General features: G+C 40.5%; 1 protein-coding gene and 1 pseudogene across 1 annotated transcript; both read left to right on the forward strand.

The window, feature by feature from the left end:
- The first annotated feature begins 1,122 nt into the window (after positions 1 to 1,122).
- Positions 1,123 to 11,757, forward strand: LOC131973178 (myosin heavy chain, fast skeletal muscle-like). The gene is made up of 40 exons (XM_059335064.1): positions 1,123 to 1,329; positions 1,405 to 1,548; positions 1,645 to 1,801; positions 2,604 to 2,631; positions 2,723 to 2,824; positions 2,882 to 2,894; positions 2,932 to 3,024; positions 3,114 to 3,177; positions 3,259 to 3,357; positions 3,451 to 3,554; positions 3,677 to 3,815; positions 3,925 to 4,043; positions 4,304 to 4,453; positions 4,560 to 4,730; positions 4,820 to 5,120; positions 5,235 to 5,302; positions 5,400 to 5,487; positions 5,597 to 5,714; positions 5,797 to 5,920; positions 6,145 to 6,281; positions 6,363 to 6,618; positions 6,703 to 6,945; positions 7,029 to 7,205; positions 7,283 to 7,428; positions 7,518 to 7,608; positions 7,699 to 8,088; positions 8,185 to 8,311; positions 8,401 to 8,519; positions 8,602 to 8,798; positions 9,000 to 9,183; positions 9,293 to 9,458; positions 9,588 to 9,712; positions 9,826 to 10,134; positions 10,225 to 10,428; positions 10,545 to 10,670; positions 10,753 to 10,923; positions 11,007 to 11,111; positions 11,222 to 11,317; positions 11,425 to 11,556; positions 11,737 to 11,757. Exons 1-40 carry the CDS (start codon positions 1,123 to 1,125, stop codon positions 11,755 to 11,757), a joined length of 5,811 nt encoding a protein of 1,936 aa, XP_059191047.1.
- Positions 11,758 to 12,880: 1,123 nt separating this feature from the next.
- LOC131972980 (myosin heavy chain, skeletal muscle-like) lies at positions 12,881 to 13,636 on the forward strand (annotated as a pseudogene).
- Positions 13,637 to 14,587: the final 951 nt, after the last annotated feature.

The raw sequence follows: 14,587 nt of genomic DNA on the forward strand, positions 1-14,587 counted from the left end.
ACTCCACATTTGGCATGTGCCCATGTTTAACCTTTGCTGCGTAAGCAAGGCAGATTCAATATAAGCAGTCCACCGGGACAAAGCAGTGTGTGGTAGCAGACTCCGGAGACTTCTGTTCGTGGTGAGCTTATCCTCTACATCCTTTAGAGCAATTCAGTGTATTCATTAATTGAGGAATTGGTTTAATTAATTAATCAATTATCACAATATTTGTTCAACAAATCTTTGCTTTCACACCTTAACCAGTAATTAAAACATGTGATATGTTCTCAACAGGATTGTTGAATATATCAGACTTCTGGAAGAGAGAGGGACAGGTATGAACTCTTTTTTAAATTATCTTTAATTTGTATATATCTTATGTGAAACTTTGATTAGTTGCAAAGTTTTTATTCATCCAATTTTGTAAAATATCACTATCACCTAAGTGTAGAAAATATCATTTGTTTAAAGAAGGTAAACTCACTTGTGATGATGCACTCACATCAATTTAATGTGGTGTTATTTTAATTGCCCTGTAATTCTGGGCTGCTCAGTCACATGCTGATAAAACTTTTAAAGTTTTAAAAAATATAAATGAGATTACTCTTATTTATGACTCCCTGACAGAAGTAAACTGTAAATATGTTTTGTGTGTTTAATCAGTGACCTTAGGTGTTATGCATTCAGTTCGATTTGATTAAAATAGCAATTAGTGTTAATAGTAATGGTTATTAGTCTACTTAAGTCAAGTCAATTTAATTGATAAAGTCTAACATCACAAATCCTAAATTTGCCTCGAGGCACTTTCGCATTTGTACAGCATATAACACCCACAAACCCTGGAGCCTTAATTTGGACTGCTTTAATGTGGGAAAAGGAAAGGAGCTCGAGGAACAGCAACTAGAGGGGTCACGCAATAGATGTTGTGTGTACAAAATAGAGACATATAATGCAGTTATAGTATAGACAATAAGTATGGCCGATTGAAAAGCGTTAACTAAGCAAAAGGCCATTTGTAAAAATGGACAAATGTCGTATCAGGTATCACAACATCAAGTATTTGGGCAGTGTCCAATGGTATGGACAGAAAACATTAAGATAACTATTGTTTGACTTACTACACAGACATAAGCCGCCACCATGAGTACCGACGCGGAGATGGCCATGTATGGCAAGGCTGCCATTTACCTTCGTAAGCCAGAGAAGGAGAGGATTGAGGCTCAAAACAAACCTTTTGATGCCAAGAGTGCCTGCTACGTGGCCGATGCCAAGGAGCTGTACCTGAAGGGCACAATCATCAAGAAAGATGGTGGCAAAGTCACTGTCAAAGTCCTGGACACTCAGGAGGTTGGTATCACAAAGTCAGAGTTATCTGGTAATAAAATTTGATCAGTTCTAATCGTCAAAAATGTCCTGTTATAGGAGAGGACAGTTAAAGAAGATGACGTCTCTCCAATGAACCCTCCCAAGTACGACAAGATTGAGGACATGGCCATGATGACCCATCTCAATGAAGCCTCTGTGCTGTATAACCTCAAAGAGCGTTATGCAGCATGGATGATCTACGTAAGACAACCTGGCTAATGACAAAAGAAAACTATGTTTCCTGCAACTACCTTTTATCAAGAGAGTTAACTGTTGAATCTCTGTGATCACTTTCAGACCTACTCTGGGTTGTTCTGTGCAACTGTGAACCCCTACAAGTGGCTCCCAGTGTACGATGCTGAATGTGTAGCTGCCTACAGAGGCAAGAAGCGTATGGAGGCTCCACCCCATATCTTCTCCGTCTCTGACAACGCTTTCCAGTTCATGCTGACTGGTAAGTCATTACTACAACAATGTAGAAGAGAGACCTAGGGTGTGATTTAAGTGAACAGGACTGGTTAAATATATTATCAAATACAGGGAAACACATGAGAGAGGCGAAAGGGAAATTTATTCAGTATAAGATAATCCATAGATTTTATTTCACTCCTTCAAGGCTACATCGAATGGGCTTAATAGGAAATAATTTATGTTGGAAATGTCAGAGTGAAATAGGGACTTTTTTACATGTGATTTGGGGATGTAAACTAGTGTACCCGTTTTGGGAGAAAGTACTGAACCATGTAAGTAAGTGGCTGGGTGTGGCGGTACCTGTATCACCAAGATTGTGTTTGTTAGGGGACCAAACAGAAATGCTAAATATACCTAAACATGAAAGGGGGGTTTTGAAAGTTGGAATGATCACAGCTGCTCGAACGATCCTCAGAGTATGGAAGAGTACAGTCGCCCCAGATGTTAAAAATTGGATGGAAATGATGTCAGAAGTTGCATCATATGAACACATGTTGGCTAGAATTAACAATGAAAAGGAACAGGTTAGGAGGGCCTGGGAACTTATTTTTTTGTAGAGGAAATATTGATATACAGGAGGTCTTTGTGTACATGGCTGTAAGCTGGATATACTGTCTGTCGATGTTGGTGGCTGTTTGTTTTCTAGTTTGACTGTATGTTTAGGTGTGTGTGAATAACTAAATAAAAACTTTAATGACAAAAAAAAAACAATGTAAAAAAATTATGAGTATATGAGGTCTCTGTAACAGGAAAACATAGTCCATTAATTTTCTTTTACTTTACAGACAGGGAGAACCAGTCTGTCTTGATCACGTAAGTTTGGCACATTTACATGTGTTGACTTTGTGTAACATATTCAAGTACCTTGATATAGATGTTGATAAAAGTCTTTGTCTATACCTAGTGGAGAGTCTGGTGCTGGAAAGACTGTGAACACAAAGCGTGTCATCCAGTACTTCGCAACAATCTCAGTTGGTGGAGAAAAGAAGAGGGACACCTCAAAGGTGTGTTATTGTATTGTTATTACAATTCAAGGTTTTGTACCCGTGGAATATTGTTCAAGGGGGAAAAACAAAGTCATTTTCTGACATCAATTCTAAACCTGGATTATAGGGATCCCTTGAGGATCAGATTATTGCAGCCAATCCCCTTCTGGAGGCCTATGGTAACGCCAAAACTGTGAGGAATGACAACTCCTCTCGTTTCGTAAGTATGAAACGACTTCTACATGACACAAGTCTTCTCACAGATTGCCAATGTTGCCTTAAAATGAAAACTTATTTTGTTCCAAACAGGGTAAATTCATCAGAATCCATTTCGGTACAACTGGTAAACTGGCTAGTGCTGATATTGAGACTTGTAAGTACGAATCCTTATAGTACAAACAAATAACTGTAATTGAGAATTGGCCATGCTGTGACTTATGAACAATATTTGTAGATCTGCTGGAGAAGTCTAGAGTGACATTCCAGCTTCCCGATGAGAGAGGCTACCACATCTTCTACCAGATGATGACCAACCACAAACCCGAGCTGATTGGTAAGAAAGTTGAGAAACTGCACAAACTTCACCTGATTACAGTTTTAATATTGAACAAATGTACTTACGTTTTCATCCTTTTTTAATCTTCAGAACTGTCTCTCATCACAACCAACCCCTACGACTTCCCCATGTGCAGCATGGGTCAGATCACTGTGGCCAGTATTGATGACAAGGTTGAGCTGGAAGCCACTGATGTGAGTTATCTTAACTTCATAATATTTAACTATATAAAGTAAATATGCAAAGTCACACCTATTCTTTCAGATGTATTTTCTCAAGTGATAATGTTTTGTGTGGACACCTCTTTTGAACTCAGAATGCCATTGACATCCTGGGCTTCACCGGAGAGGAGAAGATGAGCATCTACAAGATGACTGGTGCTGTGCTCCACCATGGTAACATGAAGTTCAAGCAGAAGCAGCGTGAGGAGCAGGCTGAGCCAGATGGCACAGAGGGTAAGTTATGTCACCTCAAAGTCATTAGCTGGAAAACAACAGTAATAAAGTTCCTAATCACACTGGTTTCTGTTTACATCATGATGGAAATCACTAAACTATTTTTCAGATGCTGACAAGGTTGCTTACTTGCTGGGTCTGAACTCCGCTGACATGCTGAAGGCTCTGTGCTATCCCAGAGTGAAGGTCGGAAATGAGTTTGTCACCAAGGGACAGACTGTACCTCAGGTAAAGGAGATATACTGGTATCAATCTTTTTGTTTAGTTTAAATGTAGTATATGTGTATTTATATCAAGAAAAAGAAAGAAAATTGGTTATATTAGTTGTACTACTTATACAATGAATACATGATGCAGAGGGAGTCACATACAGTTATTATTTCATAAAAACTTGAAAATACCAGTAATGCATGAGGGGTAAAAAAAAAAAAAAAAAAAAAATACTTGTTTACTGACTTTATAAAAATTGTATTATTGTTTTTATTCAGGTTATGAACTCAGTGCCTGCCCTGGCCAAGTCTATCTATGAGAGGATGTTCTTGTGGATGGTCATCCGTATCAACCAGATGTTGGACACCAAGCAGCCAAGGCAGTACTTCATTGGTGTGCTGGATATTGCTGGCTTTGAGATCTTTGATGTAAGTTTTACATATATATGTATTAACTTGAGCGGCCTATACTTTCCATGACAGAATCATTTGTCTTGCCTGCAAGAGATTATGCCACTTATTCATCCCCTCACAGTTCAACACCTTGGAGCAGCTGTGCATCAACTTCACCAATGAGAAACTGCAACAGTTCTTCAACCACCACATGTTCGTCCTGGAGCAAGAGGAGTACAAGAAGGAGGGTATTATCTGGGAGTTCATTGACTTTGGCATGGACTTGGCTGCCTGCATTGAGCTGATTGAGAAGGTAATTACTTCATTTTGGGATCATTTCTTATTGTTCTGACATTGACTTAATGAGTCACTCAATGACACACTTCTTCTCACTTTTTAAAGCCCATGGGCATCTTCTCCATCCTTGAAGAGGAGTGCATGTTCCCCAAGGCCACAGACACATCCTTCAAGAACAAGCTGTATGACCAGCATCTTGGCAAAAACAAAGCATTTGAGAAGCCCAAGCCCGCCAAGGGCAAGGCTGAGGCTCACTTCTCCCTGGTCCACTATGCTGGTACCGTGGACTACAATATCTCTGGCTGGCTGGACAAGAACAAGGACCCACTGAACGAGTCTGTTATTCAGCTGTACCAGAAGTCCTCAGTGAAGCTGCTGAATCTTCTGTATCCCCCAGTTGTTGAAGGTAAGATAGTAACTGCTGTAAACTAAAACATACTTCAAAGTTTTTTTTAGCATTTGTTCATGTAACTTTTAAGTATTGTTCTAACAAAGCATGTTTACTTAAAATTATCAACAGAGACTGGAGGCAAGAAGGGAGGCAAGAAGAAGGGTGGTTCTATGCAGACTGTGTCTTCACAGTTTAGGGTAAGGCTTAACTTTGCAAACTTGTATTACATGTCCCCATTGCAACTCAAACTCACAATGGTCCCATATGATAAAACCTACCATTTTGGATCTACAGGAGAACTTGGGCAAGCTGATGACCAACTTGAGGAGCACCCATCCTCACTTTGTGCGCTGCCTGATTCCCAATGAGTCAAAGACTCCAGGTACACAAAGAAGATGAACTCAATAGTTTTGTTGTGTTAGTTGTTACTGTTTACTCATTTTTGGATTGTTCAACGAAGTAGAAGTAATGGATAAATTTCATTTTCACAGGTCTGATGGAGAACTTCCTGGTCATCCACCAGCTCAGGTGTAACGGTGTGCTGGAGGGTATCAGAATCTGCAGGAAAGGTTTCCCCAGCAGAATCCTCTATGCTGACTTCAAGCAGAGGTATCGATGGATATTCAATATAACTTTGAAGCAGATTTTTAAAAGAAAATGCTCACACTGACCATTCACTCTATCACAACAGATACAAGGTACTGAATGCCAGTGTCATCCCTGAGGGCCAGTTCATTGACAACAAGAAGGCTTCAGAGAAGCTGCTCGGCTCAATTGATGTGCCCCACGATGAGTACAAATTCGGACACACCAAGGTAAGCAGCTTGTTTTACTTATTTTATTAAAGAAAAATAATCAAGGAGGTTGTTGAGTCCAGTGTGTTTAAATTGTTTTTCTGTTAGTTATATACGATATATATATTTCGTTTCGCATTTTTATATATTTATAAAACACTCTTTGATGCTATTTTATTTTACAGTGTATATTGTTCAATACCTAAGTTCACGCTACATTAATATAATGTCTTTTGTTTATTCAGGTGTTCTTCAAGGCCGGTCTGCTGGGTACCCTTGAGGAGATGAGAGATGAAAAACTTGCTTCTCTGGTCACCATGACTCAGGCTTTGTGCCGTGCTTACCTCATGAGAAAGGAGTTTGTGAAGATGATGGAGAGGAGGTAGGTCTAAAGCAGTTCTTTCGGAATGATGAATTTTAAATAATGAACAAATTGGCCGTAACAGCTCCTTCTTGTCCACAGGGAAGCCATCTATACCATCCAGTACAATGTCCGCTCATTCATGAATGTCAAACACTGGCCATGGATGAAGGTGTACTACAAGATCAAGCCGCTGCTGAAGAGTGCTGAGACTGAGAAGGAGCTGCAAAATATGAAGGAGAACTACGAGAAAATGTCAACTGACTTGGCTACTGCCCTGGCCAAGAAGAAGGAACTGGAGGAGAAGATGGTCTCCCTTCTGCAGGAGAAGAATGATCTGCAGCTGCAAGTAGCATCTGTAAGTACACATCAACACAAAGCTGTGCTGTTTCGACTGTTTCAATGTTGATGCGCTGACACCTATTTCCATTAATTCCATTAGGAAGGAGAGAATCTGTCAGATGCTGAGGAGAGATGTGAGGGACTTATCAAGAGCAAGATTCAGCTGGAAGCCAAACTCAAAGAGACAACTGAGAGACTGGAGGATGAAGAGGAAATCAATGCTGAGCTCACTGCCAAGAAGAGAAAGCTGGAGGATGAATGTTCTGAGCTCAAGAAGGATATTGATGACCTGGAGCTTACCTTGGCCAAAGTGGAGAAGGAGAAACATGCCACTGAGAACAAGGTTTGTAAATGATAATCTGCCCAGCGGATCAAGTAAGATTATGATGATAACCCTTAATGACAACATCTTTCTTGCACACATAGGTGAAGAACCTGACTGAGGAGATGGCCTCTCAGGATGAGAGCATTGCTAAGCTGACCAAGGAAAAGAAGGCCCTTCAGGAGGCTCACCAGCAGACTCTTGATGACCTGCAGGCTGAGGAAGACAAAGTCAATACTCTGACCAAAGCAAAGACCAAGCTTGAGCAGCAAGTGGATGATGTAAGTTCGCAAAGACTTGGATTGACAGGAAAAATACTTCTTAAACATGATAACTAAAAATTCTTATTGATGTTCAGCTTGAGGGATCCCTGGAGCAAGAGAAGAAGCTGCGTATGGACCTTGAGAGAGCCAAGAGAAAGCTGGAGGGTGATCTCAAACTGGCTCAGGAATCCATCATGGATCTTGAGAATGACAAGCAGCAGTCTGATGAGAAGATTAAGAAGTAAAATAGCTTACTCATTTCCTCTATAACCATTTTTTTAAAATGTGGTCAATTGTAAAATGTCCATGTACTTCATTTGATTCCTACAGGAAGGACTTTGAAGTCAGTCAGCTCCTTAGCAAGATTGAAGATGAGCAGTCAATGGGTGCTCAGCTTCAGAAGAAGATCAAGGAGCTCCAGGTGACATATTGTATTACACAAAACATTGCTGCATACATGTCCTAGTTTTGGTGGAAGTTTACTGAAAGATGTTACACCTACATTCAACAGGCCCGTATTGAGGAACTGGAGGAGGAGATTGAGGCTGAGCGCGCTGCTCGTGCCAAGGTTGAGAAGCAGAGAGCTGACCTCTCCAGGGAACTTGAGGAGATCAGCGAGAGGCTGGAGGAGGCTGGCGGCGCCACTGCTGCTCAGATTGAGATGAACAAGAAGCGTGAAGCTGAGTTCCAGAAGCTCCGTCGTGACCTCGAGGAGTCCACTCTGCAGCATGAAGCCACTGCTGCTGCTCTTCGCAAGAAGCAGGCTGACAGCGTTGCTGAACTCGGAGAGCAGATCGACAACCTCCAGCGTGTCAAGCAGAAGCTTGAGAAGGAGAAGAGTGAATACAAGATGGAGATTGATGACCTCTCCAGCAACATGGAGGCTGTTGCTAAAGCAAAGGTGCACAATACTTTAAATGCTATTTACATCCCCAAAATTGCATAGTACATAAGAACATTCACATGATAAATAAGGTCTACGACTTTTCCTCTTTAGGGAAATCTGGAAAAGATGTGCCGTACTCTTGAGGACCAACTTAGCGAACTGAAGACCAAGAATGATGAAAATGTCCGTCAAATCAATGACACAAGTGCACAGAAAGCACGTCTCCTGACAGAAAATGGTATCTACAAGCTATCAGTGAACAATATGTTGTGTATTTTATTATGAAATGTAACACCTACTAATATACCATAACATCTTTCCCACAAGGTGAGTTCGGCCGTCAAATTGAGGAGAAAGAAGCTCTTGTCTCCCAGCTGACCAGAGGCAAACAGGCCTTCACACAGCAGATTGAGGAGCTCAAGAGACAGATTGAAGAGGAGGTTAAGGTAAGAAATCAATTAGTGTGTATTGGTAATATTTGTTGGAGATTTAGGAATTTTGTAAATGTAATAATATCTCTTTCTCCAGGCCAAGAATGCTCTTGCCCATGGACTGCAATCAGCCCGCCACGACTGTGACCTGCTGAGGGAGCAGTTTGAGGAGGAGCAGGAGGCCAAGGCTGAGCTGCAGCGTGGAATGTCCAAGGCCAACAGTGAGGTGGCTCAGTGGAGATCCAAGTATGAAACTGATGCTATCCAGCGCACTGAGGAGCTTGAGGAAGCCAAGTGAGTAACATTCAAAAAAATTAACTTCCAGGTCAGAAGTGTTGCTTTTTAGTAAAACTCAAATGAGAACTGCCTTTCTTTCATCAATACAAATTACATATCTTTATCTATGTTCCTATTTCATACAAGTAAACATATCTTGAAAATAATATGTGCAACTTTAAGATTCTTAGAGTAACAAATTGTGTCTTTTTCAAACAGGAAAAAGCTTGCTCAGCGCCTTCAGGAGGCTGAGGAGCAGATTGAGGCCGTGAATTCCAAGTGTGCTTCTCTTGAGAAGACCAAACAGAGGCTCCAGAGTGAGGTGGAGGACCTCATGATTGATGTGGAGAGGGCCAATGCACTGGCTGCTAACCTGGACAAGAAGCAGAGGAACTTTGACAAGGTAGTATTGTTCACTTTACGTGGTCAAACCATACAAATTACAAAATATATATTTTTGTGTCTTTACATCACTACACAACCAACTGAACTGTATTAATTGTATCATTCAGGTGTTGGCAGAGTGGAAGCAGAAGTTTGAGGAGGGTCAGGCAGAGCTTGAGGGAGCACAGAAGGAGGCTCGTTCTCTCAGCACTGAGCTGTTCAAGATGAAGAACTCTTATGAGGAAGCTCTGGATCAGCTGGAGACCATGAAGCGTGAAAACAAGAACCTGCAGCGTGAGTGCTACATTATGCAACAGTTACATTATATTAAACACATGTATTTCCTACATTGTGTGTGTCGGATTAAATTCTTTTTATTTTACATTTTAACACCTAACAATATGAAACATGTATTTTCTACAGAGGAGATCTCAGATCTGACTGAACAGATTGGTGAGACTGGCAAGAGCATCCATGAGCTGGAGAAGTCCAAGAAGCAGGTGGAGACAGAGAAGTCTGAGATCCAGACAGCTCTTGAGGAGGCTGAGGTACATTTTTCTCTAGGAAGATGTTCTGAAAGAAAACAACACCAAATCATGGACAAATATATCATAAAAAGTTTAAAGGCAGAGATTAATATTTCATTATTTGATATCATTAGGGAACTCTGGAGCACGAGGAGTCTAAGATCCTGCGTGTCCAGCTGGAGCTCAACCAGATTAAGGGTGAGGTGGACAGGAAGCTGGCAGAGAAAGATGAGGAGATGGAGCAGATCAAGAGGAACAGCCAGAGGGTGATTGACTCCATGCAGAGCACCCTTGATTCCGAGGTCAGGAGCAGGAATGATGCCCTGAGAATCAAGAAGAAGATGGAGGGAGACCTGAATGAGATGGAGATTCAGCTGAGCCACGCCAATCGCCAGGCTGCTGAGTCCCAGAAGCAGCTCAGGAATGTGCAGGCACAGCTGAAGGTATTGCACGGCGCAGAATTGTTGCACAGTCTATGGGCAGTGTGCCTACATTTTGAAATTAATTTGAACATTTCCTGATCATTTCACTAGGATGCACAACTGCACCTTGACGATGCTGTCAGAGCTCAGGAAGACCTCAAGGAACAAGCTGCTATGGTGGAACGCAGGAACGGTCTCATGGTTGCTGAAATTGAGGAACTTAGAGCTGCTCTGGAACAGACAGAGAGAAGCCGCAAAATCGCTGAGCAGGAGCTGGTGGACGCCAGCGAGCGTGTTGGACTTCTGCACTCTCAGGTGAACAAACCCAATATTTTCTTCAATAATTCCAAAAATCAAATGAGATTTTTTTTTTGAACAAGTGAAAATCAAGCATTTGGTGTCTTAAGTGTCTAAATCTTTTTACCTTTTAGAACACAAGCCTTCTGAACACCAAGAAGAAGCTTGAGACTGACCTGGTCCAGGTCCAGGGTGAGGTGGATGACACTGTTCAGGAAGCAAGAAATGCAGAGGATAAGGCCAAGAAGGCCATCACCGATGTGGGTTGAAATTTTACTTTTTACTTTGACTTGTGTGTTTTTTCAAGATTTTCTAATTAACACTTTATATTGTCTCCATTAGGCTGCTATGATGGCTGAGGAGCTGAAGAAGGAGCAGGATACCAGCGCTCACCTGGAGAGGATGAAGAAGAACCTTGAGGTCGCAGTCAAGGACCTGCAGCATCGTCTGGATGAGGCTGAGAACCTGGCCATGAAGGGTGGCAAGAAGCAGCTGCAGAAACTTGAGTCTAGGGTAAAAAAGTCATGTCAACTTCTTTTTTTACCGCTGAATCAACAGTGAAAGACAGATACTTATTGTATTATTGTTTTTTGAAGGTGCGTGAGCTGGAGACTGAGGTTGAGGCTGAGCAGAGACGTGGAGCAGATGCTGTTAAGGGTGTCCGCAAATACGAGAGGAGGGTGAAGGAACTCACCTATCAGGTACAGTTCCCTTAACTGTTCACATACAAATCAACTCAAAAGTATTTTCATAACAAACATGTTAACATGTTCATTTGCCTTTGACTTTACTTTTAAATTAACTATCACAGACTGAGGAGGACAAGAAAAATGTCACCAGGCTGCAGGATCTGGTTGACAAGCTGCAGCTTAAGGTGAAGGCCTACAAGAGGCAGGCTGAGGAGGCGGTAAGGACAACATATTCACTTTTTTACTATGTCAAAGTTATTTTATCTACAGTAGGCCTATGGACATTTTTGAACATTTAAACACTTTTCTATGTCTTGTATTTCAGGAGGAGCAGGCCAACGTTCATCTGTCCAAGTGCAGGAAGGTCCAGCATGAGCTGGAGGAGGCTGAGGAGCGCGCTGACATTGCAGAGTCCCAGGTCAACAAGATGAGAGCCAAGAGCCGTGACACTGGCAAGGTAAATATATACGCATTCTGGCTTCATGAAAATTAAATCAAACGTAATTCCTTCCTACTCTAATTTATGTCACGCACTACTTTATTCATTTCTCAAAAAAAAAAGACTGAAGCGCCATAAAATTTGTGACACACAAAACTTGTACATAGTATTAATTCTCATATCCACTTTTTTTTCCAGGGAAAAGAGGCAGCTGAGTAAAGCTGTTCGGCAGACGGGATGTTTCCAATCATATAATATGATGTGAAATAACCACAATAAAATATTTTTTGAATTTAATTTGCATTGTCTTCGTTATTTTGACCTGAATGTTTCCCTGACTGTTTGGCTGTGTCAAAAACACATGGCTAAAGAAACTTCTCTGATTTATATTGGAATGACTGGTATATAATATAATGCTGCAAAATTTATTGTCTGAGATCTGTTGTACAGAAAACTAGTACGCATGCCCACAGTGTGCATTTGTAGGTCCTGAACACAATTGAAGTTAGAGAAATTACCCCAAGAATTTCCCCTCCCAGCCAAAGGTCTTTCAGCTGCCAGCCAACTGGCGACCAGTTTATTGGTGGCATACCAAGATTCCACAGTAAATACACCCATCCATGTAATTGCAGAGTGTTACCATGAGATGGCGTTGACCTAACAGACAGACACATCAGAATAAGTTAACCCTAAAAACTAGATTTTCAATGGTGGAATGCAACCAATGTTCAGTAACTGCATTTCCTCAAGTACTGTGCTTAAGTACCATTTCTAGGTACTTGTAATTTACTTAGTAGTATTTCCATTTCATGTTACCTTATACTGCTTGTCCACTACATACCAGAGGCAATCTAAATTTGTAGTTATTTATAATTATGTACAATAAGCCAACAAGCATTTTATAGAAAAAACAAGTAAAACAAACTCCATCTTTACCAACCACAAGATTTAAATCCATCCATCCAGCCACCTCAGTGAGATAAAACAGCAATACTCAGAGGCGGCAGGTCAGCACCGACTTACGTGGACTGTATACAATCCAATCCAAAGAGACATTCGAAAGACTTTTTAAGGACACAACAGTGTTTGATGGTTCAGAAATATATAACTTTTAGCAATAATGAAATAATATCACATGCTCAGGGATTTACAGAGATTCCTGGTGGACGCAAAGCTTTACTTTTTAGTAAACAAAAGCTAACTGTATTCAGTAAGCCGAAGCAACAACAGCACAGACTTATTGTGTGGAAATAGATTCAGATTTGTTAGGATGGTTCATCAGGTGTGAACAAAAATGTTTCTATGGTTTTCTCTGTCAGTTGGTCCGTCCACAGTTATCAACATGCTAAAAATTTGCTTGGAGGTCAAGTGTCCAGTGCGAGGTGAGGTGAACGTGGATGAATGCCAGTACGTGGCCGCAGCTTTTGTGAATTTGTACTTGTTTCACAATCAATTGCAAGTTAATGATTATGTCAGAGCCCAGGATGACATCAAGGAAATAGCTGCTCTGGTGGAAGGCAGGAACAATCTCATATTGGATGAAACAGAGAAATCCTCTGGAACAGGGAGAAGTTGCAAAATCGCTGAGGACGCCAGGGCGCACATTGGACTTCTGGCACTGTCAGGTGAACAAACCCTAAAATCTAATGAAATTTTATATAACATGGGAAAATCAGGCAAGAAGGCTTGAGGCTGACCTGGTCCAGGTCCAGGGTGGATGAGACTATTCAGGAAGGAAGAAATGCTGAGGAGGCCAAGAAGACCATCACTGATGGAAAGATATTTCAAGTGGCTGAGAAGCTAAAGAAGGAGCAGGATTCAGCGCTCATCTGGAGAGGATGAAGAAGAACATGGATGTTGCTGTTAAGGACCTGCAGCATCGTCTGGATGAGTCTGAGAATCTCGCCACGAATGGTGGCAAGAAACTTGAGTCAAGGGTAAAAAAGTAATGTAAAATATTTGCACAGCAGAAGAAAGAGTTATTAAAAAAGATGGATTCTAGTTGCCTTATTGTTATCCAAAGATGAGTGAACAGTCACTTTTGATATTTGAAATACAAATAAATTTAAGATAGGGGAGAGTCCCCACAATTGAAAGATTTTTCACTTATCACTCCTTTATTCAGATATTTTCTCACCGACATATCTAAAATTTTCAGGCAAACAACCTACATGTGTCTTTTTCCATACGCTACTTAAAGTTTTTCAAAAGAGAAAACAACATGTGGGGAATTAAACTAAAGGTAGATGCTGCCCAGTGTTAAAATTGAAGTACATGTGAGTCTGTACAGTTGTAACACAACTAAAAATGACCAGTAAACAAATACTTTTGGTGGCTAATAAACAATAATGCAGTCAAGCAACTGTTTTATGCTAATTTCATACCCAGAATGTAATCACATAATATATAAATCATAATTATATTATTATAACAAAATTGGCAAATGATTTAATGATGGAAGCTGTAGAAATACTTTACAACACTAATCGAATTTAGAATATAAATTAAAGACTTCAGACAGAACACAGAGCAATAGCCAAAACATTGCATGCAAACAGAGGACAAACATAATAAGTCTGTGCTGTAAAACCTACGCAGTAAACATTGTGTCTTGTGTTACAAACGAGCCGCTGGTCACACCCACGGTTGCATTCCTTACAGAGCAGAACTAAAGTTCATGTCATGTGATATATGTAGTGTGTGGATTTTGATTCCACAACATATGAACACAACCTTATATTAAAAAAATACCTCATGCCTGGAAAAAAATACCATTAATGCCTGAAGCTTTATAAAATTAGGGCTAGAGAAAACCTTTTCAGAGGACAGTATGATGTGAATTATTGTTATTAGTATAGAAAAGATACAACACAGTAAAACACTTTGTTAAATGAGATATTTCTAATCATATAACATGATTTGAAATATATCACAATAAAATCGTTTGTTGTAAAACGGCATAGTTTGTATTTGTTTGTTTTTTGATCCAATCATGTCCTCCTCTAGAGAGAGCAATAGTGATAATTGAATCATTGGTGACAAAGCTAAA

This window comes from Centropristis striata, chromosome 6 (assembly GCF_030273125.1).
Source record: "Centropristis striata isolate RG_2023a ecotype Rhode Island chromosome 6, C.striata_1.0, whole genome shotgun sequence".
Taxonomy (NCBI): domain Eukaryota; kingdom Metazoa; phylum Chordata; class Actinopteri; order Perciformes; family Serranidae; genus Centropristis; species Centropristis striata.

Excerpts from the sequence above, each read along its gene's own strand:
- LOC131973178 (XM_059335064.1), top strand. The coding sequence starts at position 1,123 with ATGAGTACCGACGCGGAGATGGCCATGTATGGCAAGGCTGCCATTTAC. Across the intron at positions 10,135-10,224 it reads ATGTGCAGGCACAGCTGAAG|GATGCACAACTGCACCTTGA; the intron begins GTATTGCACGGC and ends TCATTTCACTAG. Across the intron at positions 11,557-11,736 it reads AGAGCCGTGACACTGGCAAG|GGAAAAGAGGCAGCTGAGTA; the intron begins GTAAATATATAC and ends TTTTTTTTCCAG.